This window comes from Nothoprocta perdicaria, unplaced genomic scaffold, assembly GCF_003342845.1.
Source record: "Nothoprocta perdicaria isolate Ctin4 unplaced genomic scaffold, notPer1 scaffold_10, whole genome shotgun sequence".
In the NCBI taxonomy this organism is placed as follows: Eukaryota; Metazoa; Chordata; class Aves; order Tinamiformes; family Tinamidae; genus Nothoprocta; species Nothoprocta perdicaria.
In genome coordinates this window covers 8,347,683-8,374,616 of record NW_020454094.1, presented here as the reverse complement: position 1 = coordinate 8,374,616, position 26,934 = coordinate 8,347,683, and the positions used below count along the sequence as shown (strand labels likewise).

The following is a 26,934-nucleotide window of genomic DNA, read 5'->3' as shown; positions in this document are numbered from 1 at the left end:
CTGGTAACAAGCCTACTTAGGCCTTTTCAATACCCGTGGTGTCATCTCAATGTGATATCCAAGATGATGTGGCAGCAAACTTCTGCATGTGCCCTCCAAAGCAATGTGGAAGCACGCCCAAAACTCACAGAACCCAGAAGTCTCCAAACAAACATTTCTAGAAGCTGGTACGCAAGATTGCTTTAAAAGGTGACAATCACAGTTGTAAACTGAAAAGAACACACATTTACTGCAGAGATAATCTGGTGTCACTTCAGTTCTGTGAATGAAAAGGAAGACAGATGCAGATGGATTTGGAATAGCCCGAGAGGTCAGGGGAGGAGAGAAAAAGCCACACATGCATTTTTGTTTTTTGTTATTAATGTAAGCAGCTCTAAGTATGTGCCTGGAACAAATATCATGATTATTTTTACTCAGTTTATCTAGAAATAGCCACGTATTAAATTGATATGATGTTGAATACGTGCAGTGTCTATGGAAAACAAAAGGTTATTCCTGTCCTATCTACAGAAATAACAGAAAGAAAGAAAAAAAAAAAAAGAAAACCTTTTTTCTGCACAGAAAGACTAAGAAGAAAGGGAAAGCCTGAGTCCTGAAATAGTCTGAGTCCTCAGACCATTCCCAGTCCTTGGTTTGGTCACAGCGACCATTGGGGTGGCAGACACAAAACCACTCACAGCTTCAAATAGTGACAGGAAGAATTGATAGAAAAAGGGTGAGCAGAAAAGTTGCCTTTAAAAACCAACTCGATCAGCTCTTACAAACCGATCCCTTACCAGCTTTTTAGCCAAGGGGGCTCTTGGCCAAGCAGGATATGTTGGAAGCAGACAGCTGCTGGAAAGACAAACTGCAGCAACAGCCAGGAAGAGATGCAGTAAGAGAGAGAGGAAGGGATTTTCAGACAGAATCTCAAAACTCTGCTCTTGTTTGTTTTTCCTGGCACCTACTTTGCTTCAATGTCTATCATTTTGGATAAAAGATGAATTTATTAAAGATTCAAACACATATGCTGCTTCATTTAACATTCAAGTGCTAACAGTATATATATATCTATCTCAGTCCTTCGGCATAATCACAGAAGACCTGGGTTGACAGTCTTGATATTTTGAAGGTTAATGAAAACAGAAATTCTTTTTAGCCTTTTCAAGTTGTTTTTATGCTTCAAGATTGAGATCGCCTTTAGAAACAAATTTAGGTCTGTAAGCCAGAGGTAAAATGGTACAAACCTGAATTAGAAACACCAAGAAATCAAGAGAAAGTCGCAATTCTAAAAAGATGCCATAAAATACCTTAATATTGAAATAGATGAAAGGGACAAGTCAGACTAGCTACTCTATGTGCTCTTAGACCCAAACAGTGCATGTCTTCATTATCACATTATTTTGTATTCATAAGCTTCAGTGCTTTCAAGAATAAGGTTTCATACAAACGTCCAAACAGGAGCAAAGCTATGCCAGCAAGCCAGGTGCCTTGGACACTACAGCATTCTTGTCATTAACACATTTTCTAAAACACAGACAGCCCTGCAGTTAGCGGAACGGAGCATATGCTCCTTCTGCATCTCAAGTCATGCAGCTCTTCACGGAGGAACTCCTCCTCCCCACTTCACACTGCCAGGCCTGGACCAGCAGGGACACTGAAGAAAAGCAGAATATTCCAAGTTTTTAATGCGGCCTAATTTTATTTTCTGCTTGTCATTTGGTTCCACTCTTTACAAGTCTTTCCGAGTAGCTGGGCTGCACTACCCCCATCAGAACATTACCATTTACCACTGTCCATTTCTTATAGTCATGCTGATAAATTATTTAATCCTGTTACAGACCATGCTGAGCAAAGCCAGATAGCATCTAAACAAGGATAAAAAGACAAAATGAGCTTGTGAAACTGCACAGAACATTTGAGGTTAGAAGGAACCTCTGGAAACCTCATTCAACCCTGCTCAAGCAGGGTCACCTAGAGCATGACAGCCTCTCTGGGCAACCTGTCCCAGTGCTGTCACCCTCACAGTAAATAAGTTTTTTCACATATTCAGATAGAAATGCTTGTGTTTCAGTTTGTGTCTGTCGTCTCTTGCATCACTGCTGACACCATTCAAAGTAGTCTGGCCCCATCTTCTTGACATCCTTCCTTAAGATCCTTCTTCAAATTAATAAGAGAAGACAGAGAGGATCTTCTCTACGCTTTGCTCAATATATTTGGTGCTGCTGAAGCACTGCTCTAAAAACAGACACGGGCAAGTCTTGTTCAGTTCTGTCCCTGAGGTTTTAAATATCTCCTCTTTATCTAGCTAACAGCTTACAGAGGATGCAGAGATCTCAGCAGAACCCATAAAAATGTTGTTATCCCACTGTTTGATGTCCTTCCCAAAATTAAATATACAGTAATTTAGTGGAATAAGCTTCCAAAATAAGTGCCAAATAGCTATAGCTTTTAGAATCATACGATCACAAAACACTGCAATTCCAGAATCAATCTGGTGGTTCCATCTTGGACTTTCAATCCAAGACCTGCTGCTTCAAGACTTATGCTTATGACTTACCTACAAGTTGAGCAATAATTTTTGAATCATTTTAAAATTTTTAAAAAGGGGGTATATTGTACTGCCATATAAAAATTCAAGCTAATTTTTGGTTATTGGTGTAACAAACAGGATGATTATTAAGAGTTTTACAGCCCTTAAGAAAGTTATGCCAGTAGAAAAAGAAAGAGACAAAAAGAGAAAACGGCAACACACATTCACGAACAGGAATAAACAAATCGGGCAACTTAAGTCATTATTGAGCATTAGACTTTTTTGATCACTGCTTGTAGAGAACTGTGTCACTATCAGCAGTGCTCAGCATTTTAAAAAAAGCAACATTTACATCTTGGGTTTATTAAAAGTCAAAGCTGTGCTTCTTTGCCAAAACCCTTTGAAATTCAGCATATTTTCTAGGAAAGCGATAGTTAACAAGGTGCAACTAGGAGAATCAGCCACAAGGCAACAGATCTGTTCTCCTCCAGCGTTCACCAACAGGTCAAATGTTAGCAACTTTGCTACTGTATAATCTTTCAGCACAGAAATTTTGTTTTTAACTTCAGTTTGTCGAGCATTTCTCTCTGAGACTACAAAGCAGCAGCTCAGTATTAAAAATGCAAGAAGATATTTCAGAGCAAGATTTCAAGCCAGCTCCTTTGAGCAGCCCAGGGCTGCAAGCACTACAAACCCATAGAAGCACAAGTCTCTCAGATGAGATTTATCCCTCACCCAGAGAGGAACATGTGCCATCCATCCTCCAGGAAGAGAGGCCACTTGCCCAGCCCACCAGCTCAACTACTATAGAACATCTCATATTTGTTACACTGGTAGACAAGGGTGGCCACTCTCGCCCTAGATCTGCAACAACCACCACCCGCTCATCTCTTTTCCACCCACCACCTCCCCTTACCATTTAAGGTTTATTCAAGTACCATGTCTAGAGTTAGACCAAATAGTTGAGAACTATCCTAAGTTTTGTTTAGTTTTACTGCTGCTTCTAAACCACAATCTTCCAATGACAGCAAGAGGATCTCTAGCATCAAGTGCCCTTAAAGAAGAGGGCAAAAAAAGTCAGTAACCTCTTCAATGTCCTTCCTGAACTTGCCTGTCTGGAGATGCAAGAGGCAGATGTAAACCTGCTGCTTCTAGGTGCAGAAGCAGATTAATAACTGCAGAAAAAGCTTCCAAACAACTAGAAGTACGGCACACATTTCTAAAGAAAAAAAAGCAGCAGCATCTACCAGCAATTGCTACATACTACACTGCTTGTCAGTATAATATTACAGGTCATACATCTCTATGACTAAGATGACCAAGTTATGGCTTATTTAAAAGCATTTCAATATCGCCTAACCTTAAATGCCTGGTAGAGCAGATTTTTTTTTTTTATGTTGTTATGAAACAGAAAAAAAAAATGTACATTTGATGAATAGGAAAGCATTTGAGTACATTCTTGTGCTAAGGTCAGCTCTCAGTTCAACAGTGGTAGACAGCAACAACTGAACTGTAATCACAGTAAACTAGAGGATGCAACAACCACATGAGAAGACGTGTTCAGGCCAGTGCACTCGCAACCCTGGGTCACTGGGTGCACTGCGTGGAAACAAGTTGTCATTGATCTGCTGCCAGTTGAGCTCTTCCAGCAGAAGCTCTAATTGGCTCTGCTGGGTCCCAAGCCTGGGCAGATCCATGATCACACCACCACTTTTGCAAAAACACTAAAATGCCTACAACAGACTCACTCAGCTCTAACTCAACAGCACATTGACGGCAGCATGGAGATGCTAGCACCTTTACACCACCCCAGACACGCAACAAAGATCAGGGTGGATGTTCTGGGGCTGGCTGGGAGTGGGCAGCAGGATTAAGGTGGACAGGAGGTGGACATCTGGCTTTTTGAAAGACAAAGCTCCTCATCGGTACCATGGAAGGTACCATAAACTCCACCTATGGAAAGGAATTAATAAATTATCATGATATACCAACGGAATTGGAGCTCCTAGAGAGAGAACGAATGAATAGAAAGAATGAAATCTCTTAATTTTTTCAAAGCTGACCTCTGGTACTTTTCAATAGATTAGTGAATTAAAAGGTATTAGCAAAATTCTACCTTATGTATTTTACAAAAAAAAACCCATAGATTTCTTGAAATATTACTGAGAAAGGTGGATTAATACAGCAAGTTGTAGGGATAAGTATCATTCCAGACTAAAGTACATAAAGACCAAAACAAAGTATAATATTTTGCCAGCTTTTAAGTAGTTAAAAGGCTGCATCCAAGTATCAAGAACAAAGATGTTATTTTTTCTCCCGTGTGCACGTGTACACACACAGGCACACAAGTTACAGACAGCGTGTGGCATTTTCTTTAGCATTCCAGACTAGATGTTGTTTTGCTCCATCCTGTTTCATCTGCTGACAGCCCAAAGAGAGACTGGCTGGGATCACCCCTGCTGGTGTAACCACAAATCAGAGAGATGATTTCTTTCATGTTACATCGACTCACACTCCAGAGCCAGGCAGCAAATTTACCTTCTGAAAAGAATCCACAGCCCTAGCGAACAGGAATTTTATGCACTGGAAACCAAGCGGGACAGCACTATGCTGCACTGTGGTCTAGTAGGGGCTAACTGTGAAAAAAGACCATCACAGATTAAAGGAAGTGGAAGAAAAAATGTTTGTAAAATAAGGAGAGGAGGGAAAATAAGGCTCTCCCAGAAAGATTATCAGACAAAAATGTGAGGAGAGACAAAACTGGTTGGTCCAGTCACACAGTTTATCTTTTCTGAAGAATTATCCTGAAAAACAAAAAAAAACCTTTCAAATTTGTGAAATCTCTGAAAAATGGATACAGCAATATTTATAGACTGACATGAAGTGAAACATATTCCCAAAGTTAGACGTATCATCCCAGCTTGCATTGCTCTCTGCTCCAAGTCAAAGTTGCATTTACAACACTCACTTAGTGACTCACTTATGGATTATAATAGACTTTGACATTGCCAGAAATAGTTGTGAGCAAAGAAAATAAATCTGTACCTAAAACAACAGTAAATAACTTTGACATTCATTTGATTCAATAAGCTCAAAGTAATCAAATAACTTCTTTATTTTTTCCAACCTGGTTAATTTAAAGCAAGTTGCCAGACAATAAAAGCTTGCTTTCTTTTCTAATTTTCATTCCATTTCTGGTTGTGGGTAAAAGCAGAAATGAGGATGCTGCAATTACACAACAATCAGGTATCAGGCAATTCAGAATTAAAGCTGTGTTTAACAGAAACTGGAGTCGAGAAGTGAATAGCTGAGGCACCAGTCACAGACACAACTGACTCAGAAAAGACTCAATGGAGGATGTCTTGTTTAAATATATTACCTCTACAAATGTTTATGCATGTTTCAATATATTTCTGCTATAGTGCCTCACTTGTGGCTCCAGATGAGCAGAACTAAAGCAGCTGGTAGCTCCTGATCTTGTTGGGACAGGATAAATGCAAAGTAGTCATTTCTCTTTTTCCACACCATAAAGTATGATGAAGGAAGAAGCACAAGGTGCCAAAGCTTGCAGGGCCTAGTTAGAAGGCTGCCTACATAAGCACTGAGCCACAGCTTCATTGAGGGATCAGCAGAAAGCCCAAATCCTGCACTCCACCAGTAAGGAAAATTCTCATTCTTCTCGGGACAAAGCAGCTGCTCAGGTTGGGAGGCCTGAAAACTCTGAGGAAATGAGAGCATTTGGTCTGGCCTGAGGTTTCTCATGACACCACACCAAGGTAGCAACACAAACACACCCCAACACACACAAAACGGGAGCCCACCACCACAGGTCAGACCCTGGTCTTTAGACATGAGGCTACTGCCAAGCTCCATCAATGGCCAGCTGTGAGCCAGCCGCCTTTCCTCACTCACTGCCCCGTCTTTCATTCCTCTCTCTGCTTCCCCTGAACAGAAATCACATCCATACAAGAGACAGGCAAATAACCATGAGAAGCAGCTGGGCTTGGTGAGCAACCAGAGGCACATGGAGAACATCAGAGGAGCACAGGGCAGGACTGACCTGCTTCGAGCACTTGAGGACAAACATTTCCCCATTTAATGAACCAAAGCCTGCCTACTCTACTGCCTACGACTTTCTCCAGCTAGAACAAAAGAAACCAGCCAAGTCTTTTGAGCCATATGAATGCTCCAGAGGACATCAGCAGCACACACTGCTGCTTTCCCTACGCAGCAATCCCGTGGTCTCATGGAACATAAGGGAACTGCAAGAGAGAAGAGCCCTCCAGTCCTTGTCTCTAAGAAGCCAGATCAGCAGTGACCCAAACTACAAGTTAGACATGGACATCCTTTTACCCTCCCCGCCCTCCCCTTTAAATGCAAGCCACATGCAGCATTTTGGTCCAGTTTTGCTCTGGTGCATCAGGTTTTGAGATAATTTTGAGGGGTTTATGGTTTGTGAAGACTTACTTACACTCAGTTTCTTGCTCTCGCCTCTGTGCAGTTAGCCCTGATCACTACTAGGAACATGAGACCATTAGCGGAATCACAGATCTCATCCAGCACATCACGATGGAAAGTTGGATGAGTTTTACAGGGTAAAGTTTCTTGAGCCAATTATATTACATCTAAAAATATAGCTAACAGTTATTTACTTACCCACATTTTAAGAACATTGTGTGCTCTGGGTTTTTGGTTCAGGACACCCATACTGTTTCTCTGGAAAGGGGTTCAGTGTCTGCTTCATATGCAAAGGTCAGGTCAGCTTTCAATACAGAGCCACAACCAGTGGGCCTTCTGGGTTGAATTCTTGAGTTCCAAAGGACGACAAGTCATTTGGGCAAGTCTACAATTTTTATGCATATAGTAACGCAGGCACAGTTCATTTTTCAAATTTAAGAATTGCTTCTACATTAAATGTCTATTTTGTATTTGGTCAAATAAACAATTTGATATTCATGGATTTCAGACACATACAGGCACTAGATAAGCAAGAGTGCATGCGGTGCCACAGGCTTTATCAAATTACCAGAAAATTCTTCCAGATTAGCCACATGCTGCATGAAATTCCTTACATCACAAATCTAATGACTGTTTTTCAACCCGAGAATAAATTAAATTTATTCTTCCACAGTATTAATTGTTCAAAACAGCACCTTCCATTAATTATTTTAAAAGGTCACTTTCCAGCAAGATACAGGCTGCTAACAAGCAACACAAAGGGCTGGGCAGCTCTACCCTTTACTAACAAGTAAACCACTCTTTTTAACAAGTCAATCAAACCAGCCTTTCTCAAACAAATGCAAAGCTCAGGGCACACCTGCTGAAATGAACCCTCAGACTACAAGACACTTAGTCTCTGGACACCTTATGCCTTGTTATAACAATTTTTCTCTGATCCCTACTAGACATTAGGAGGTCTGCAAACTATACTAGCATGATTTAGTCAAATATACCTTTTTCAACAGCTTTTCTTGTTTGTAGGCTTTACAAATCAATTGCAGCCTTCCATAGCTTATGTATTTTTAAACAATATGCACACACAGACTTCAGATACATCCATGCATGTGTGTGTCTGTGCTTGGCTGTTTGGCAGTGTTTTTAAAAGGAGGACACATTTGGGGTCACTTAGGCTACCACAGCTGACCCACTTTCCTCTAGGCTTGTGCATCTCATCAACACATTCAGATTTCCCAAGTGCTTGGTCAGTGTCTGTTTCTGAAGCTATTTTTAAGATAACATAATAAAAGCACACAGAGAAATTAATTCTTCTCTCCAAAAAAGGCAAAGTGTAATTAACATTTCTTAATGTTCACAGCTTTTTAGCAATCCTACCATCAGCCTAGTGGATAAACATCCCACAAAGTATGCAAGTCTTCCAGAATTTTAAAGATAAAAGAAGATAAAAGATTTGTATAAATTATGAACCTTGAATTTTACTGAAGTTGTTGCCAAAAGTAGAAAAGACATCACTGAGGTTTCATCTAGCATATGTTAAGGGCAAGATTTTAGAAATATAGTTCTGCAGTCCATCAGAAATAGGGTGTATGATGACATTTTTCTATGCAAGTTTGCAAAAGTATATAAAAGAACCAAACAAGACAAGATAAACAGAAATTAGTAAAACATTTTTCATCCTTCAACTCACCACTTTAAATAATATTAAAGAAATTAAACATCAAGTTTAACAAAACAGCTTCATTTTAACAGGCTATAGAGGCAGTATCCATGCCTACATCTATTCTCCCATTCTTAAAATTCCAAAATATTGAACACATGATATTTAAAAAAGAACATAGCCCGACTCAGTTATACAATGAATACTGAACATCCAATTTTCTAATTTGCGTTGCTATTACAGACACAATCTAGGTCACCTGGACTCATCTTGTTTTCCTACTACACATGAGGACATACTGAGAAGTTAAAGACTCGATTCCTGACTTTGTTATTAGCATCAGGAGACACCAGCCTTTTGGTTAAGGAAGAGTTTTTCATAATCTACAAGAGTTATTAACTTGACAGAGACTTAAGCCTTGCTCCCACCAGCCGACCTGCCATTTCTTCCATGCAGTTCTGACAAGAAAACATTGGTCAGATGTACCATCCTCTGGCAACTAACTGGAGAAAGTAGGAAAGTTAACTGGAGGAAAAACCATTTTAAAGAAATAACAAGGTCTGACTTACAACACTGGGAGGCAGCACTGGGCAACGGTTTCTTCTGGACTTCCTCTTGATAGGAATACTAAACGAAAAGGAACACAAGCTGGTAAGAAAGGCAATGTAAAATTTACAAAACAGTTTTCAGAGTATGACATGCCACATCTCTGGCAGTATCAAAGCAGAGTAGTAGTCTTCTTAATATCCATATTTAAACATTCTCCCAGAAGACTCTCCCTTTTTACGGAGAAAAAGAGGAAAGATGTTATAAACACGCAGCAGGCCAGAGCACAGGCTGCTTTACTACAAACAGAGGCACTACTTTCAACTCTGAGACTTCAATTTAGGCACTTGAAAGATCTGACTCCTTGCATCAAAGTTTCACGGTCATGGGAGAGCTCAAGAAAAGTAACAAGGCAACTGATGTTTTAGACATCCAAGGAACTCGAGGCTCAAAGCGAGGGCTTGCAGCAATATTGCACTTGGAAACTGAAGGGCAACTGCATAACTAGGATGCCCAGCAGGGCTGGAATACGATTGCCCAGCCAATGCATACAGTGGGTGACAAAAAGGGGTTGTATACATACTGAGAAGAATTTTTACATCTTATTTAACACCAAATTAGAAAACAGTGATATTTCAATTAACTAGTTTTAACTTTCAAAAAACTGTTTGTTATAGCATCAAAGTTTCCCCAAAGGAAATGCTGGCAGTTTCATTATTTTCCTCTGCATCACCATACACAGGGATATAGGAAATCCAGGACAACTAGGCAAAATAATAAGTCTTTGCTAGGAAAAAACGGTCTCAAGACTAGGAAAGTAGCAGCTTAGCAACCCAAGCGCTACAGACAGTCTGTGCAAAACTAAGACTAGGCAACTCCTTCCACTTGATAAGAATTAACAATCAGCTCACAACATGGAAGGGAACACCCCCCTAACTCTGGGGTGTTTCTTTTCATATCTGCACTATTTAAAACATGCAAGGGATGCTGGAATGTGCTAAGTCATAATCAGCAAACTGCTACTTCACCGAGTTATGCAACATTGCCAAAACAAGATGCCATCGCACTGACTGGTGGAAGGAAGCTCACTGATGAGCAACCCCAGCTGCACGAGAGAGCAGCAGGTTCTCAACAGGTTCAGATGCTCTCAGAGAGGAGATTCAAGAATGGCAATAGTTTCCATACCCTCATACAGACTAGGTGGCTTTCAGGCTGCAGAGCCCTAGGAGAGACCTGCAGAGCTCCAAGGAGCACCGGGCACGTGAAGGAGGTCATTCAGATCAGTCATTGTTTCCCCAAATGCACCTGCCTCCACCTGGTTTCGCAAGGAAGAGTTTCTTTGCTCGGAGCAAACAAAACATTTCTCCATGCTGTGCATAACTAAGCTGCAGAGTTCTTTGCTACAACAGAACAGATTAAGTTGGGTCCAAAAGCCCAACTGAAGCCACAGAAAAAAAAAAATCCATGAAGTATATTAAGTTACTGCCTCAGGCTTGAGAAGATGCTGAACTACAAGTTGCTGCAGAGTCAGAGAAGATGCCAGGAAGGGGCCCCTGCACACTTGGCCTGGGACATTCCTCTCCGGGTCATCAACAGACATGGACCTAGACAAGCCTTGGTTCAGACCCTGCACAGCTGCCCTAGTGCTTTTAATTTTCTTATTGGTAAAAGCAGATATCCAGTATAAATTAGGTTGCAAGTATAGGTGCATGACTTTGCTATTGTTATTTGGTAATAACAACACTTAACACACAGGCAAAGGGCGCTGCGAGAAAAGAGGGGTCTCACCAGTTCAGGACATTTTTCACCAGGCAGAGGTCCAGGGAAGCACTAGAGGGCACCTACACTCCACTAAGGCTCATGGCAAGGACTTCTGCTACAGCCCAAGGAGTTACCAGCAGTATCTCTGAGAAGCCAAACTACTGACTGAGCTTTCCTGCAAATCCAAGAGGTTCTCCAACTTCTGGGGGAGGCAAGAGAGGTTGCCCATCACCCTGAAGCAATTATTTTTTAATCCACCTAAGAGCAGGTCAGTTCTCAAACAGAAAACATTTTCTCTGTCTGCACAACGAATCCAGTGACTGAAATAAGAACCGGACAAGGATTGACGATAGATTCCAGACCAACAAGCTCCTGAAGTCACTGACAGCACTTTTTGCAAGGTATCTTGCTAAGGAAGGAGACCTACCAGAGTTTAAGCAATCCCATGTTCCTACTCACTGGTGTTAGCATTGTTACACGAGAAATAAATACAAAACTTCAATTGTGGGCATTCATGTTAGGTCTTACTTTGCAATAGCACAACAGTATGACATGTATAGAAAAGTTTTAATAGAACTTTTCCAGACTCTCGAATCAAAATTGTAATTTTTATAGTTGTTTACCAAAGTACACACAAAATCTGAGAAAGCAAAGCCACAGCTAGCAGGTGATATCATACAAAATTGCTAAACTGAGATATTAACAATTTATTCAGATCAAAGCCTTCCCTCCAGTAGTGTCTCATTTCAAGGAGAAATTCAGTAATTATTTGCTTTGCCTTCCCAGGAAAAGCATGTGTGTATACACCTATAACTTTATACAAAAACTGTAAAATATCCTTTTTGACTTGATTTCATGAGAAGACAGCCTATCACGTCTTGTCAAAAACTGCTTCATACTCCTCCAAGGTTAGGCATAACGTTACCTTTACTTGGAGTGTACATGCATCAACATGCAGTTCTGTTTGAGCCCTTCCAGGATATGAAAAGAAGCATTTCTCTGAATAACACCAACATTACACTTAAAAATTAGTCCTGAAAACAGCTTGTGGAAGGCTTGTAAACACAGAACGTTTATTAGCTACCTTAGCAATCACAAGGATTCAACATCAAAAGAGGCAGCAAACTATGGGACAGTGAGGACTGCATTCCTACATCCATCTTTCATTTCAAATAGTTACCTCATCATCTCCCAGGGAGTTTATTTGTTCTAATTTTCTGGTCCAGTATCTGGCTTCTTCTTCAGGAATGTCTATAGAAAAAGAATCAGAATAACACCATCTTATTGACCAGGCAACTTTGCATTTATCACCAGCAGCACTAAAACACTAAGAGTATTCAAAGGTCCCACCACAAAAACACACCCAATTTTGAAGGGAGAAGAAGGAGAAAAAAAAAAAAAAAAGCCTTATACTAGCACTCAGATGGAAATATAAGTAGACATTTCAAAGTCCTCAAAACAAACATTTTTGTTTCAAGTTGATAGACCAAATGCACACCACACAGAAGTAGGAAATGAGGAGATAAAGTAATACCTATTTATTTCAAGAATTAGTTCTATAAGGTGTCATTTAATAATGACATGCTGTGTACTTGCTAACACATAACAAGGTCAAGAGCCTCTTTCAGGGCTTGCATAACCTCAGGAACAAGGACTCCTTCTGCACAGCATCCCCCACCTTCTGTCCCTGAGGTGACACAAAAGAAGAACAGGAGAAAAGCAGTTTCTTGTTTGCCTTTACCTTACAAAATCTGCCATATACCTGCAACGAACAAAGTTACAGACACATTCAGTGGAAGCACATTCCTAATTTTATACCTCAATGCAACTTCACTGTGAGACGCATTACAGCCACCCTATTAACTTCTAAAAGATTTACCAAGTTAAATGCCAACAGCAAGGAGAGCCGCTTTTATTTTGGTAACTATTTTCTATTTCACACTTGAAATAATATTGGGGCCTAATGGTTTGAAAGGAACAATGAATTCTGCCACCCAGAAAAAGTCACCTCTTTGAGGGCACCCTCAAAGGTGCAGATGAACTGCTGCAGAAAGCGCAAAATGAAAACTTGCATTGAGCAGAAAAAGAACAAGCTGGTTTTACTTTAAGAGGAGATCAAGGAGGTAATCTATTTTAACCATAATACACACCTCTTTCTGATGTGCTGTATGTTGGAAGGAAGGAAACCTAGAGAGAATTTATCTACACAGAGGACATTTAACTGATGGCCATCAGCCCAGGACCTAACATAATTTAGCAGGACAAAAAACTCCAGCAAGGATCTGACACAGCCAAATTTTATAAAAAGGTGCATGGAATTTTGCCAAACTCTAAATGCCAAAGAATGATGCAGAAGTGAGGAATAAACCCTCCAAAGCCCCAAATCTACTGCAGTGAGATGCAGGAGGGATGAAGTGACAATACTGACCAGAAGTTAGGCTGGTCCAAGAGCAGGTTTCAGGGCTTAGCCACCTTACCCACACGTCCAGGCACAAGGAGCACCAGGCATCCCCTGCAGTTGTTTCTGATCTCCTGCATCCACAGTGCCCATTTCATATATGGGGCTACCAGAGTTTTAGTACAGGATCACTACTGCTCTATAGAAACAGCTTTTTATTCAGGTCAGGAATAGAAATATTCTACGGACAAGCTTTGAATTTTTCAAGGCATCTTTTTGATCTTGGAGAAACTCTTGTCACCAATGGGAAAGGCAGTACAGCCATTGCACAGCAAGCCTTAAATGTTAAGCAACCAGCCCATGAATTTGTATGAAGTTGCCTTCTCAAAAGAACAGATGCCCAAAAAGGCATAATTCTTGATTTTTTCTTTCTTTTTTGAGAAAGCAACTTAGAAATACTTCATTTTACTATCCATATGTGTCTAGCCTTACTCATCCGTTTTATTTAAGTAGCTTCTCTGGAGTACACAGAACCCAAGCCACAGAGTGCCTGCTTATAAGGCACCTCCCAGCCAGCTCCGACATCAATACAGGCTTGGATTAGACATCTACATTACTCTGCTACATTAACTTCTGCTTATAAGACAAGCTGCTGAAGTAATTCAAACAGAGACCGTCTGATGTCACCCAGGAGCTCCACTGACCTCATACTTGGTAACCAAGACAGGGAAGCCATATGGGCAGTGAAACAAAGCTGCTGATCAAGAACAGTGAGATGACGGGCAGCTCTACCTTTTTGGACTTCTTAATTTGACACCAGCATGGAAAGACTTCAAGCCTGATGCTTCTTGCTGCTACTGCCATCTTCAACCAGACATTGGAATCCGAAACCCTTACTCACTACTCCGGGCTCCTGGTCACAGGGCACAGCAAGGTCCAGTTGCTTCCCAAGGGAGCAGAGTTTGATACCCCACCAGCCAGGGCCCGCGCTTATAGCACCAGAACAAGGCGAGCTGGGCAGACCCAGATTCAACCAGGAGTCCAGATCATCCTGCAAGTTCATTATGAGGAGGCAGGTCCAACATAAAGCTGGAAAGTCTGTCAGCCAGGAAGGGAGAGGACCAAGTCTCATGATTTCCAGGCAGGTCCGGGGCCAATGCAGAAAGTCAGTTTGCAGGTCAAGGTCTAGACCTGCGAGATCCATAGCCTGGAATGACTGGAATTGAGCCTGCACGCTGGTACATCTCCACCACAGTTCAGACAGGGAGTGAAGGTCCCAAACTGGGCTGAAATGGTGCTCCTGGGCTCAGGGCAGTGTGTGGGTGGTGGAGGCCTCAAGTGAGGCTCAGGGTGTGGGTGGTGGAGGCCTCAAGTGAGGCTGCTTATTAGGGCCATTAAGACTTATCAGGGCACTCAGTGCCCTGACACTGCAGCACACTGTGCCACCAAGAAATGAGGGCATTTCGGTATGGAAACTGGATCAGGCTGGGAGAAGGAAATAGAAGGGAATTTCCTGCATCTATACAGACCACTTCAGCCAGTCAGACCCCCTTGGGCACTTAAGCACACCTGCACTCTCACTTAGAGAGCTGCAGCTCGCACTAACCCAGAGCTCCAGCACAAGTGCTGCTCTCCACCGTGGGACTGGTCGAGAGCTCCTCGCTCTGCCTGCGCCGCCTCCTGAGCTCTTCCCAAGCAGCAGGGCCCGGCCTGGGGTCTACCCGAGCTGTGCGCGAGCCAGAACAAGCGACAGATGCAAAGGAAAGAATTAACCCACCTCCAGTTCCTCAGTTCCCCTGTTCCTTAGCCACTAGCCCCAATTTCTTTCCTTTCCAGAGTTAAGCACAGGAACAAGCTCTCACTAAAACACCACTGCAGAGCAGAGCATTTCTTCTCGCACAGCTCCCAAGCCAATAAACGGGAGCGCATTTCCTCCGGCTCATGGCTGGATGCAGGTCAGCATCCTCCCCGCCTGCGAGACGAGCACCCTGCAAGCATTTTCACTCCAATTATCTAGAAACAAACTGGCACAGACCCAAGCTGCATCGCTTTGGGAGCCAAAAAGCATTAAGCGCTCCCCGACGCGAGAGGCTGGCACACACTCACTGCACTTCCAAGCAGGGGGACACAGCAAAATTGCTTCTCAGCAGGAGAATTTTACACTTGAAGAGCAGCAGCTCGGAGAGAAGCCAAGACATCCACTGCCTCTCAGGACAACCAGGCAAGACTCATTCTTGGGCTGCCTTCCCAAACTTCTAAGACAAGCTAGAAGAAAATCTAACAGTCTCCCACCTAGATAAATCTGTCTCATTTCCAAGAATATTTGATCAGTAGCCAGAGCCATTTTAGTCTAATATTTCTTCCCATCAAGAAAGCAGTTTCTTACCATTTTCTTAGAGACTACTAAGCACAGAAATGCTTTCCACTGTAAGGGTTAAGATCAAACTCTCACTAACCCTTTGTTTCACTGACTGAGCAGCCTGCGGTACTGCACCTACATGCCTCACTTAACCTAACTAAAACACAGCAGCCAGAAGTGATAAAAAGTATAAAAGCACATCCCAACAGAGGAACGTGCTATTTTGGTAAAGCTGCCAGCCCAGGTAACCATATGGCACCAGACTTGGAAAGCAGCACGAGCCGTTCGTGAGCACACACGTACACGTCTGCTGTTGTGCTCCTACAATATCCAGGAGCTCCTCATCTGGGAAACAAACCACGACACACACTGTAAGCACCACTGCACACGTGCTGTTACTAAAGGCAACAGAGCCACAAACAGAAGAACTTCCATGGCTGATGAAGGGTCTATTGACATCTCTGCGCAGACAGAGCGCTGCTGTTCCCAGCTGCTAAGGCAAGGCAGTCACAACAAGCAGGGCAGGAACAGGCCCTGCTGCTGCCCTGGGCCTGGATGGAGACGAAACGCAATGCGAGGTGCCACACAGGCCTCGTCCCCTCCATGCAGGACAGGGACACAGCAGACCTGCAGCCACCACGCGATGGGTCACGCACGTAGAGGCTGCCTTTTCAAGATGAGTCTTCCACACTCTTGGCACCTTGTTGATCAGCTTGATCACAAGATCTTTCTGAGCTTGATTTTTCTCCATCTTTTTGATCTGCTGCTGACCCTCCTGCCACAGGGGGGACCAAAAGCAGAGCAGACGCAAGAAAATCAGCAGCACAAGCCTTGGAACAGCCAAATGATATTCCCGTATTTCCCTGGAAATTACAAAATCCTGGAAAAGGGAACACCTTTCTATGCTCCAAAAGAAGTTTGCTTCAATACAGCAGAGTCTTTCTAGGGTTTAGTAAATCTATAGTCCATTGAATATTAATTCCTCATTTAAAGCCTCAAACAATATACTAGGCATTGCCTCTGGAAAGGCTTTTAAGTGTGGTGCACGCATGGCTTCAGGATTTGGCACAGTAAGCAAAGGAAGTAATAGCTGTGTTTTATATGATCAAATGTGTTAAATCAAAACCAGCTAAGTCATTAAGTGTTTGTTATTCACTTAGCGTTCTCAGTCTGCATATGCTGTGGTTCTGTACAGTGTAATACAGTCTAAAATAATGATTAAAAGTCTTGTGTTTTGAAGGCAGCAGCAGGGAGAAAACATATTCATTACATGAAATATTTTTCATTTGCTAAATCCAGTGTGCTACAATACATACTTGTTTTGCAGGGAATCTATTTTCCTATACATGAAACACCGATGAGAGTTTTATTTCTATTAAGCATATTCAGTGCTTAACAGAAAAGCACTCAGCACAAAGCACAAATTTCAGAAGAAACTGAACTCTTTGGGATATTTTCTGAATACAAGCAGGGAAGAGATCACAGCTTCGTTTTATTTTAAAGCAAAAATACTTTAAAAGCAATGATGTCAGGATGAACTCAAAGGGAAATCCAGTGGCTCCAAGCCTTGCCTTTAGCTACACGTGCCATGCTCTTTCCCTCCCCAGAGCCTGCACATTTTCCCCCACAGGAGCAGTATTTTACTCTATGAGAGAAGTGAGTTGCTGCTCTCCTTATATAAGAGTCAATCTCAGTAATAAACTCCCAATGATAGTGTCACAGCAGTGAATCACCTGGAGTTTCCATGAGAAAGAGGGAGAGCTCCACAGCAGCAATGGACAAATTAAGATGTTGAGTAGCTTAACCATAGCCCAGTACGTAAAGGAGAACAGCAGCATCTGTTACTTCTATTAAACATCGCAGTCACTCAAACTTAGACCATCCAGCTACATGGGCACTCAAAACAGTGCATCTAGCGTAGCTCCCAAAACACAAAATAAAAATTATGTTGATTTTAGTGCTGCAGGGCAAGTCCTGCATCCTCCCTTGCACCAGGGAGCAGAGCGTGAGACTAATAAATGACCGAGCGTTTTTTCCAGAGCAGATGGCCAGTCCTGACAATCACTGGCCACGTGCCACAGGGTGCCCAAATGCTCCACCAACGCGTAGGTCATGATGCAACATCACTCACGCTGCTTGGAGCTTAGTTACAAAAAACAAGCAACAGGCAGCAGAAGAGGGTCAAGCCCTGCAACCTGGAAACACTTCAACAGCCAAAGCAGAAAGGTGCACAACCCTCTAACCCTACCTCTGTTTTAGCTCCTGTGAGAAAGAGCTGGGAAGAACAAGCTTTGGACGTATGCAAGTTAAACCCTTTCTTCCTACCCACTCCCAAACTCCCCTCAAGCCAAATGCATATAGATGCAATGCATTGCATGTTCCCTGCTCAGGTACAAAATGCCAGACTGCACAGTTCAGAAATAAGTATTACTATTTTTAAACATTTGTTCATTCAGATGCCTTCAAACGTTGTCTATTTATTCTGACCCTTCATGTAAGAAGCCAGCCAAGGAATGGTCACCAGCATTGATCTATTTTGAAGTATTTTGCCTGAACTGTGAACTAAAATAGCTTGACTGCAAGACTGAAACTGCTCGCAAATATTCTCTCTCCAGTGTCAGTATCCTGGATAAGTTATTGAAATTCACTCACCAAAAGGTAACTCAAATCTTGTGTCCAGCAAAATCTTATGAGGAGTCGGGTTTTTGGTTCCACAGATTTCATCACGTTTCATTACAACCTCTGCCTCCAGCGTAGACCACTCCCCTGGACCTTCCTGTGAATCACAAGCCACAGATGAAGTAATTCTCACCCATTTGCTAGGATAAAGAACCTCACAATATTATCAAGACCTGACGGCCACTTTTAACATCTACAGACATCCATTCAGTGGATGCTGAATGGTTTCACAAATCCAAAGGACTTTACAAAGAGAAGAGGCATATACCTCAAAGCAAAACTATTCACTTCTCACTGGAACTGCTAAATTGAAACACGCGCACTGGATTTGAGGTGAAAAAAATCAAGTATGTTTTGATCAGCTGCAAGGAATACCAAGGCCAATAGTTAGCAGAATTACAGGTATTAATGCATCTTAATTCCTACTTGAACAAGAATCAGAACCACTAGGCATTTTCTAATGCTGCACTCAGCAGTTGCAGGAGAACAATGCAGACAGGCCCTAGGTCTACCTTGAAAGCCAGCTTGACTGTTCCTGGGACAACTACAGAGCCCTCTGCCTTTAGCAAGGACTTAAAATTGAGTATCAGTGTCTCAGATTTCAGATACTTGCCAAAAAGGCGTGTTCCTTAACACCTTAAGTCCTATTTTCTGTATTCACATGAGAAGAACGAAACCACAGACACCTATTAAAGTGTCTTGTGTCAGCAGCTTCCTTCTAGCCCCGCTTTGTAAGGTGAAGTTCTGCTGAGCAGCACAGTCCTAAGCTGCACCAAGCCAGATTTGTAACACATTAACCCTCAGCTGTGGTGCTGCTGCCCAAGGAAGCGGTGTGTCAGCTTAACCTCATCAGCTTGGCGAATGGCTTTGAGAGCAATCCACACGGTCCCGACCAGGGTGTCCCAGATCAGCCCTTTGTTCCATACTTCAACAATTAGGCCCAGGTCCAGCCGACTGATCTCACTGCAAGAAAAGAAAAGGCAGCACAGGTAAGGAAAAAGGCAAAAACAATCTAGTTCTGCTTAAGCCTCTGAAATGCAACCACAGTCACAGCAGTGAACTCTTTGTGCAGAGCTGAACTGCACAAAAACTGCTCAAGAACAGCGTAATACATGCACAGCCTGAATACTGGGAAGAAATACAGAGTAGAGAAAGCTCTTGAGCTCTCTGCTGATGCACGGCTGTCCCTCCTTGTTAGGATTCAGGATTGCCCTATGTACAGCTACTAATCTCCAAAACTAGGTATTTTGTCCACAGTGCTGCTGCCCACTCTCCTTCTGCCTAGACACATGCAGCCATGTTAAGCTTATCACAGGAGGTTAAAAGTTAGTTGCTAATTTCTGTTGTCATAATGGTCAAATAAAGGACTGCTGCAAATTCCAACATCTACTTGGGCTTTTGCTCAGAAACAGCTCATACTTGGAAAAAGCACCTTGTGCCTACAAGGTTAAAGACAAACCCTACAGCTACAGCAAAATACATTAGCTACTGATTTTAAAACAAGCACCTCAGTTTGGGATGCAGAAAGCAAGCTCAGGAGCTTGCAACACCAACAGGTGATTTTCTTTTGGCTGGACCACTGTGAGGCGAGGAGGAGTAGGAGGAAAGATTCATTACACTGAAGCAAGGAGCATGTGTGGAGCCCAGCTACTCCCAGTGAGCAAGGCTCTATCTGTAAGACACTCATGGGGCTTCTGCCCAGAGCTCCACAGGACAGATCTAGAAAGAAATGTTTTCAGGAGAGTGGCTTTGATTGCCTTGACTACGTCTCCCTTTCTCCACCTTCTGGCTAGAGGCAGAATAACTTACGAGCAGTGATTTTAACGTGCCTCCCGTTCCACATACACGCTGAATTTAAGTGATAGACACCTCCGACAACTTTAATGCTGCTTTAATCATCACATTTTGAACAACAGAGTTTGTGTTTTCATTAAAAAAGCGTTTGCTTATAAGTATGTACTCATTTTATAGCTTCTTCAAAATTAGAGAATGTCCCCACAGACAACACTGAAGCACTTTACTGGTCTCGTAAATAAGCAAATCTCAAACATCCCCTGAACCTCAGAACCAAGGAGTTGAGAGGTAAAACCAAAAAAACACACACAGAAAGCATTTCCCTATTTGCAGTGTATTTTTCCACCTTGCCTTACAAAGGAGGTAAGGACACTCAGACAGTAGAAGCTCCCTTCCAGGAGGGATAAAGTACTATATTCAAAAACCTTTTCCAACTCCAGAAAGAAGAGGAAACTAGTAAACAGTAGCACTGGGATATCAGTGTTAATTCTCCTGGGTCAGCTTGGTGTACACAGGCTCATGCAAAACACACGGGCTGCCACGTGCTGCAAACAAACAGCTCCACAACAGTGCTGTTGCCTGGGTAAAGGCAGGAAGGCCAGGGCGAGGCAGTTCAGCTGATATGCTGCTTTTAAATCCCTTGGCAACTAATTATGGAGCAGCAGAGAGACCTTACAGCATGCGAGGCAAACTCCCAGCTGCAAGGGCTTAACAATCCCAGGGGTGCCAGGGAGAAGAGGAGGAATGGTGGGGAAAGCGCTCATCCAAACACAACCTGCCATTTTTCACTCACTCCCAAATAGTCTCCTCAGTATCTGGCTAACACTTAAAGATAGTTCCTGCCTACAGGTGCAACGTCATCATTCCCACCACCAACAGTATTGTCCACGCCAAGAATAGATAAAAGCATTTGGAGTCTGAGATTTAATAAGTTCAATTCCCTTTCTCTTAGAAAGCTGCAGGATGAGAAGCTGATGCAATTTATGAATCTATGAATGAGGCATTCATTTATCAGCTAAAACTCACCATCCCAAGAGATCCTGGGAAATCTCTGGCTGTGCATCAGGATCACAAGGAGCAGGGCAAATCAGAGGTGCCAGCTGCACCACAGGATCCAAGGGAACAGGCCCAGGTTGTGCTGCTCAAAGCAAGGACCAACAGCCCCTCTGCAGGCTGCAGCCCAGGAGCTGGAGAGCATATTCATGGCTCTGCTCCAGAGAAGCAGCAACAGATGCACCTGCAAGGGCTGGAAGTCTGAGCAAGGAGAGCTCCCACCCTGAGCTCAGCAGGAACACAAGTGCTAGAGCCTTGAACATGCTGATAGGCTCCCAGCACTTAATTAAGGCTCCAGCACTAATAGGCCTTAATTGCCCTGAGCAGCTTCACCTGGGGCCTCCCCACACCCAGGCCAGGACAGACTCCCATCTCAGTTCCAGCCCGACCTAGGGCTGTCAGTCCCTGTCCCGGCAGCACCACAGCAGCATCCACCTCCATCTCCACCTTGGCACCACCTGGTGCCATTCCAGGGCCAGAGCCACCCTTGCTCTCCTAGCGTGATCTCCAACGAGCCTCATATGATGCCCCAGACTCCGAGCCAACCCTGGCCTGATCCTTAGGTCTGTCCTGCTGCCTCGCTCAGGCACCATGAGACCTGGAAAGCTCCTCACCATGATAGCTGTGGTATCGTGCTCGGCTCCTGCATCCCCATCCTAGAGCAAGTAGTTGGCCCTCACCGTGCCCTCATAACCAGGATGCAGGAGCAGGAACCCAGGCAACCCAGAACCATTACAGGATACCAACTACTCCCACCAGGCCATGGACCTCCTCCCAGCCCACATCCCTCTGAGCACAGACTATTGAGTAAAACAGAAAAACAAATGATTTAAGTTGTCAGCAGGTCTAAGTATTTTACATATGTCAGCACTCTGTTTTATACAACACACTAAGGAGCTTCCTATAACCGTCAGTGCCGTGGAAGAGCCATACTTACAACATGAAGTCCTGTTCCCAGCAGGGTTGGTCCCCTCGCACTGCTACCGTCGTGCTCTTCACATTTTGCACTTTCAGGGTCACATACGTATTGAATTTATCTGGGGAATGAGAGGCAAAACGTCACTCTCCTCAGCATACAGACCATTTCAACAAGTAAGGTCAAGACTTGAAGGGTTTCAGTGCATACGCTGCACTCCAGGCAGCCCAAAATAAGCGGCCCATCTGCAATGTTGCCGGAGACAACATTGGCTTGAAGGCACAAATACTCAAGATGTCTTTCAAAGAACTTCACCTACCAAAGCACTCATTCAATTTACATAGAAATTCATGCATGAACAAACAAAAACCTTCCCTTCCCCCTCTCAAAACAACAGGCAACTAAACACTTTCAATAAGCAAGGAACAGGGGGAAAAAAAGTGTAAAATCCTGAAGAATGCAGCCACTTGGAGTGGCAGCTCGCTGAAACAGAGGAGGAAAGAAGAGACAGTCTGAAAAGACAGGGCCCACCACACAGACCTTGCAGCACTAAAAGCAGACTGGCAAATCATGCCAAAATGAAGCAAGTGGAATGGAATGGAAAAGACCACACGATCAGCCTCACTGCTCTCCTTGTTCCAGCCGGGTTTTCCACCTGCAAGTCCACAAAGGACTTTCTAAGGTCAAGTAAAGGGCACAAGGGAAATACAGTGACCTCTGCTAAATGGGAGAAACTGATCTGCAGTGCCAAACCAGCTGAACTAGAAGAACCACGTTACACCTGATGCAAATGCCCAGAGCCACTTTTTTCTTTGTGGCTGCTACTACTTTCTCATAAAGCCAAAAGGTAGCAAATAGACACAGGAAAATTGAACATCAGCACCTGAAAATGAACCAACTCCCTTTAAGGAGAGTTACTGCCTCCATGGTATCTATCAGTATCATCAAACCTGGAACAAGAGGCACACTAAATAGCAAGAAACTAAGTGCAAACTCTACTAATCCAGTGTTCTGCTTTATCTATGCCTTGCATAAGTCAGATTACTGTTCATTTTAATACTGCCCAATTCACGCACACCAGTGCTGCAGGCTACTATAACATCCAGCTTAAATACCTTAATATACAGCAAGGAAAGCGAAGCAGCACGACCCAGAAGCTCAGGCACACAGCAAAATTGCTGGACGCTAGACATCATATCAAACTGCATGGCCTGCATCCCTCCTGGCTTGTTCCTGGGCTTGTCACTGCAGCCACACACTTCACCTGTGCTAAGTCTAGTCTACAGGGCACATTTTGCAGCCCCAAGCAAGGCTGCTGGATGGCAAACACCTGACATACATCCTGTCCCCCTTCTAGTCCATGCACTCAGCTTTCTTCTCCTGGAAAACCAAGGCCGGTGAGTGCAAAGACATGGATGTGATGTGCAGCAGGGTCAAGGAGACTGCACAAGGATACACACAAGCACATCTACAGTTCAGCCACAGCCTGATTACCTCTATTGCTTTGGACCTAAGCATTTTAACATGTGTTTTTCCTGAAGTCACACTGCTTCCTTTCTTTTCTTTGACTGTCCTCAAACCACCATTCAAACAAGCAAGTTTGCAAACCACCTTAAACTCAACTCCAGAAAAAGGCAAATCAGTTATTCTTTTGTAAAAAAAAGCGCATTAAATTGTATTCCACAAAAAAAAAAAAAAAGTGAAAGATTCCTTGCTTGCTACCAAAGCACAGGGAAATAGTTGTTGAGACTGTAAACACTGTGTGCCACAAGCTGTTTGTTTTTATTCTATTATATGGACAAAAAACTAGGCAGATGGGATTACAATCCCAATCATAGGCACCACAGGCTGCCACACAAGAGGATGAATCACTTCTGTAGTAGCATCCAGCAACCCCAGCTGGTCCTGGGGAGGCACTGGATCCAGACAGGCACACACTGGTGGCTGGGACACATCAGGTCTGCTGGGCAGATGTTGTCGGTTTGGCAGATGTTTTCAGATCCCGGTTTTCCATGGAACAGAGGAAGGATGAGATGAAATGGCAGCCTGGGGTGGGAGGCGATCACAGGAGATGAAAGTTGACTTTCCCCATCCATCACCTGCCCAGGTCAGGCAAGTAAGCAGAGGTATCTCAGTATGGTGACACCAAGTCTAACTCAGAAGCCTGGACTCCCAGGGTAGTGTTTTTGTCACATGAGGAGAGCACAGAGGGGCAGAGAGGAGTTAGATGAAAGCTGGGAAGGGAGCGTGAGCAGGAATGAGAGCCAAGTGTCACCTCTGCTGTGAAGGATCAACTGGAACAAGGGCACAACGGGGCTTACCTGGTGGTCCTTGAAGTTTAGCTTTTTTTACTGTAAAGAGAAGAAAAAAACAGTCATTACTGATTTTGTCTTGCTACAGTTTCATTCTAGTGTCATTGGACAGTGTCCCTGGACAACATCCCCAAAGGAGAACAGGAAGCTGGAAAAACGTGCTGATTTCCAGTTTAACGGCTCTGCAGACAGGGGCTCTTCTGTGCCCTACCTTATCTCTCTAAATGCAGGTTTTTTTAAAAAAATGAGAGGATTAATGTTTGGAAATCACTGTGATGCGTCTAACAAAACCGTTTCAAAATCAGTCCTTTGCAAACTAGAAATTATTATTTCTAATAATAATTTCTGTCCTAGCAAGACACCATTTCATATCACCTCAGTTTATTTCTAGAAGAATTTCTAGAAATATATAGAATATTTATTTCTAGAAGAAATAAACGTTATTATATAAACTAAGAACACCTCTTCTGCAGGGTACAGGAGATTTTTAATCACAACTTAAAAATAATCATCTCAATTACCCCTATAATATGTCACCTGTTAACTAACTGAACCCTCTATGTCAAACAAGCAGCAGGCTGAACTGAAACGTCACTTTTCAGAGCTCTCCTTTGCTAATTTAATTCCAGGACAATCTTTATCAAAAAACAAGGAGCAGGACACAGACCAGCACAGGTCCTTATCTCTCTGCACAGAGCTTGTCCACGTCAAAGTGAGATTTTATTTACATTTCTCTTCTGCAAGCTCGTATCCTCAATGACATTGCTAGATCTAAGTACTAAGACAAGACATCTCCAGGCTCCCAGAGCCAATGTGGTAACACCAAGAACATTATCTGACAAGCAAGGAAGCAGGATACAACTAGAGGCAAGGGCGGGGGGGAAGGTGAACAAAAAAACCCACAGTGAAAGAAAGAAAAATCATAATAATTTTAAAAAGCTTTTATCTGCTTGTATGCACAGAGTTACAACAGAGCATGAGGCTGGAGAGCAGACCTGCTCTCTGGTAAGTGCCTCTCTGCAAGCGCTTAGAGCCCAGGCAGGGAATGTTGTACCTGTGGTAGCATTGGACCAAGGGGGCCTCAAAGAGAAGTGGAGGTGCTTCAGGAAGGCCAGGAAGCCCTGTGGGCTCCAGTTCCAAAGGAAACAGGTCCATTTTCTCCCAGAAGCAGAGCCCGAGGCGCTCCTGATGCAGACCCCAGCGGCAAAGGGAAGCAGTCAAGGGCCAGCGCTGCCTGAGGATGCAGATTCCTTTTTAACCTCCAAGCCACTCAACCTGAACCAGGTCGGGGAAGCAGGAGGACAAGCTCCCTGCTCCCTCGGTGCCTTTGGCACAGCACAAAAGTAGTTTTTTCGGGAGCAAACTGCCTTGGAGCAGGCAGCCACCATAGGGCCTCCCCTCTGCTTTGGAGAGGGCAGAAGACGCACACTCAAGCCCAGGCGGTTGAGGGAAGGCGAAAGGAGAGAAAAGGGGTAACAGGTTGAGCGCCTGCACCCCCAGCACGGAAATTCAAGGGCTGAACTGGGTGGCGACCACTGCCACCACAGATCCCGCCGTGGCCGCGAGCGAAGCGCTGCGGATGGCGGCCTCTGAACCACGGCCTCAGCCTCTACACGCTGAGAGGTTCGTTTGATGAAGGAGAGCAAAGCTCCCGCTGCCCGGGTAGGCAGAGGAGCTCCCAGCGCCAGCTGCCCTGGGGTCACAGCAAAGGGGTGTCCTGGAGCGGCGGCGAGGCGCAACGGCGGAGCCCCCTGAACCTGCTGTGGAGCACGGGCAGGAAAATGAAGCCTTGGACTCAGAGAGGCCCTGGGCTCGTCCCCTGAAAGCAGCCTGCACGCAACAAATTGCATCTTCACCTGCACAGGCAGGGCTTGTATTGAAGAGCTGAACCACGAAGCATCACCCACACCAGCAATTCTTCAGCTTAATCTGCAGGTTAACACAGGACACACCAGGAAAAGCGACTTGAGCCCTCCTCCAAGCTAAAAATAAAAAATAAAATCAATATATGCACTTCCTAGGCATATGTGCAAACCTCTGCAAAGCTGCAGCTTCCGTAACGCTGCAGACCCACGTGTGGCTGCAAGGCCAGAGTCTCCCACACATCAGAGCGTGTGTCGTGGTGTCCAGGCCTGGAAGGAGCTGCCATGCAGGGCCCAGCCCCGGCCTGCTGGCCGGCCGGGTTCCGCACAGCAGGACAGGGCACATCCCGTCCCTGTCCAGGAGCCGCAGCATCGCGAGGGCACAAGGGCTTGGCTTCCCCGAGGGCACCCTGAGCACCCACAGCACCCCGCTCCGTCCCACCAGAGCTCCCTTTCAGGCTGCCACGTGCCAAGCACCCAAGAAATGACACAAAGAAACCACAACAGAACCTGAGCCGTTACCAACCAGCCGCAGTGTCGCAGCAAAGGCTGCAACCCCCGCCGTCCCCACGCCTCCGAGGGCCGAAGCCGCGCGGAGCGGCGCGGCTGGTGCGTGAAAACTCGCAG

The 26,934-nt window shown here is 44.1% G+C and overlaps 1 protein-coding gene across 1 annotated transcript in view; it reads right to left on the bottom strand.

Annotated features, from left to right (window-relative positions):
* UNC13B (unc-13 homolog B) overlaps nt 1-24,468 on the bottom strand; it is a 172,996-nt gene extending 148,528 nt beyond the window's left edge. Inside the window, exons 1-6 of the mRNA XM_026039780.1 lie at nt 24,455-24,468; nt 22,155-22,254; nt 19,216-19,333; nt 18,344-18,467; nt 12,115-12,185; nt 9,197-9,254 (exon numbers count right to left, since the gene is read on the bottom strand). Coding sequence (XP_025895565.1) covers nt 9,197-9,254; nt 12,115-12,185; nt 18,344-18,467; nt 19,216-19,333; nt 22,155-22,159 — 376 coding nt within the window. The 5' untranslated portion in view covers nt 22,160-22,254; nt 24,455-24,468. The remainder of the gene's footprint in view (nt 1-9,196; nt 9,255-12,114; nt 12,186-18,343; nt 18,468-19,215; nt 19,334-22,154; nt 22,255-24,454) is intronic.
* Between the last annotated feature and the right edge of the window lie 2,466 nt (nt 24,469-26,934).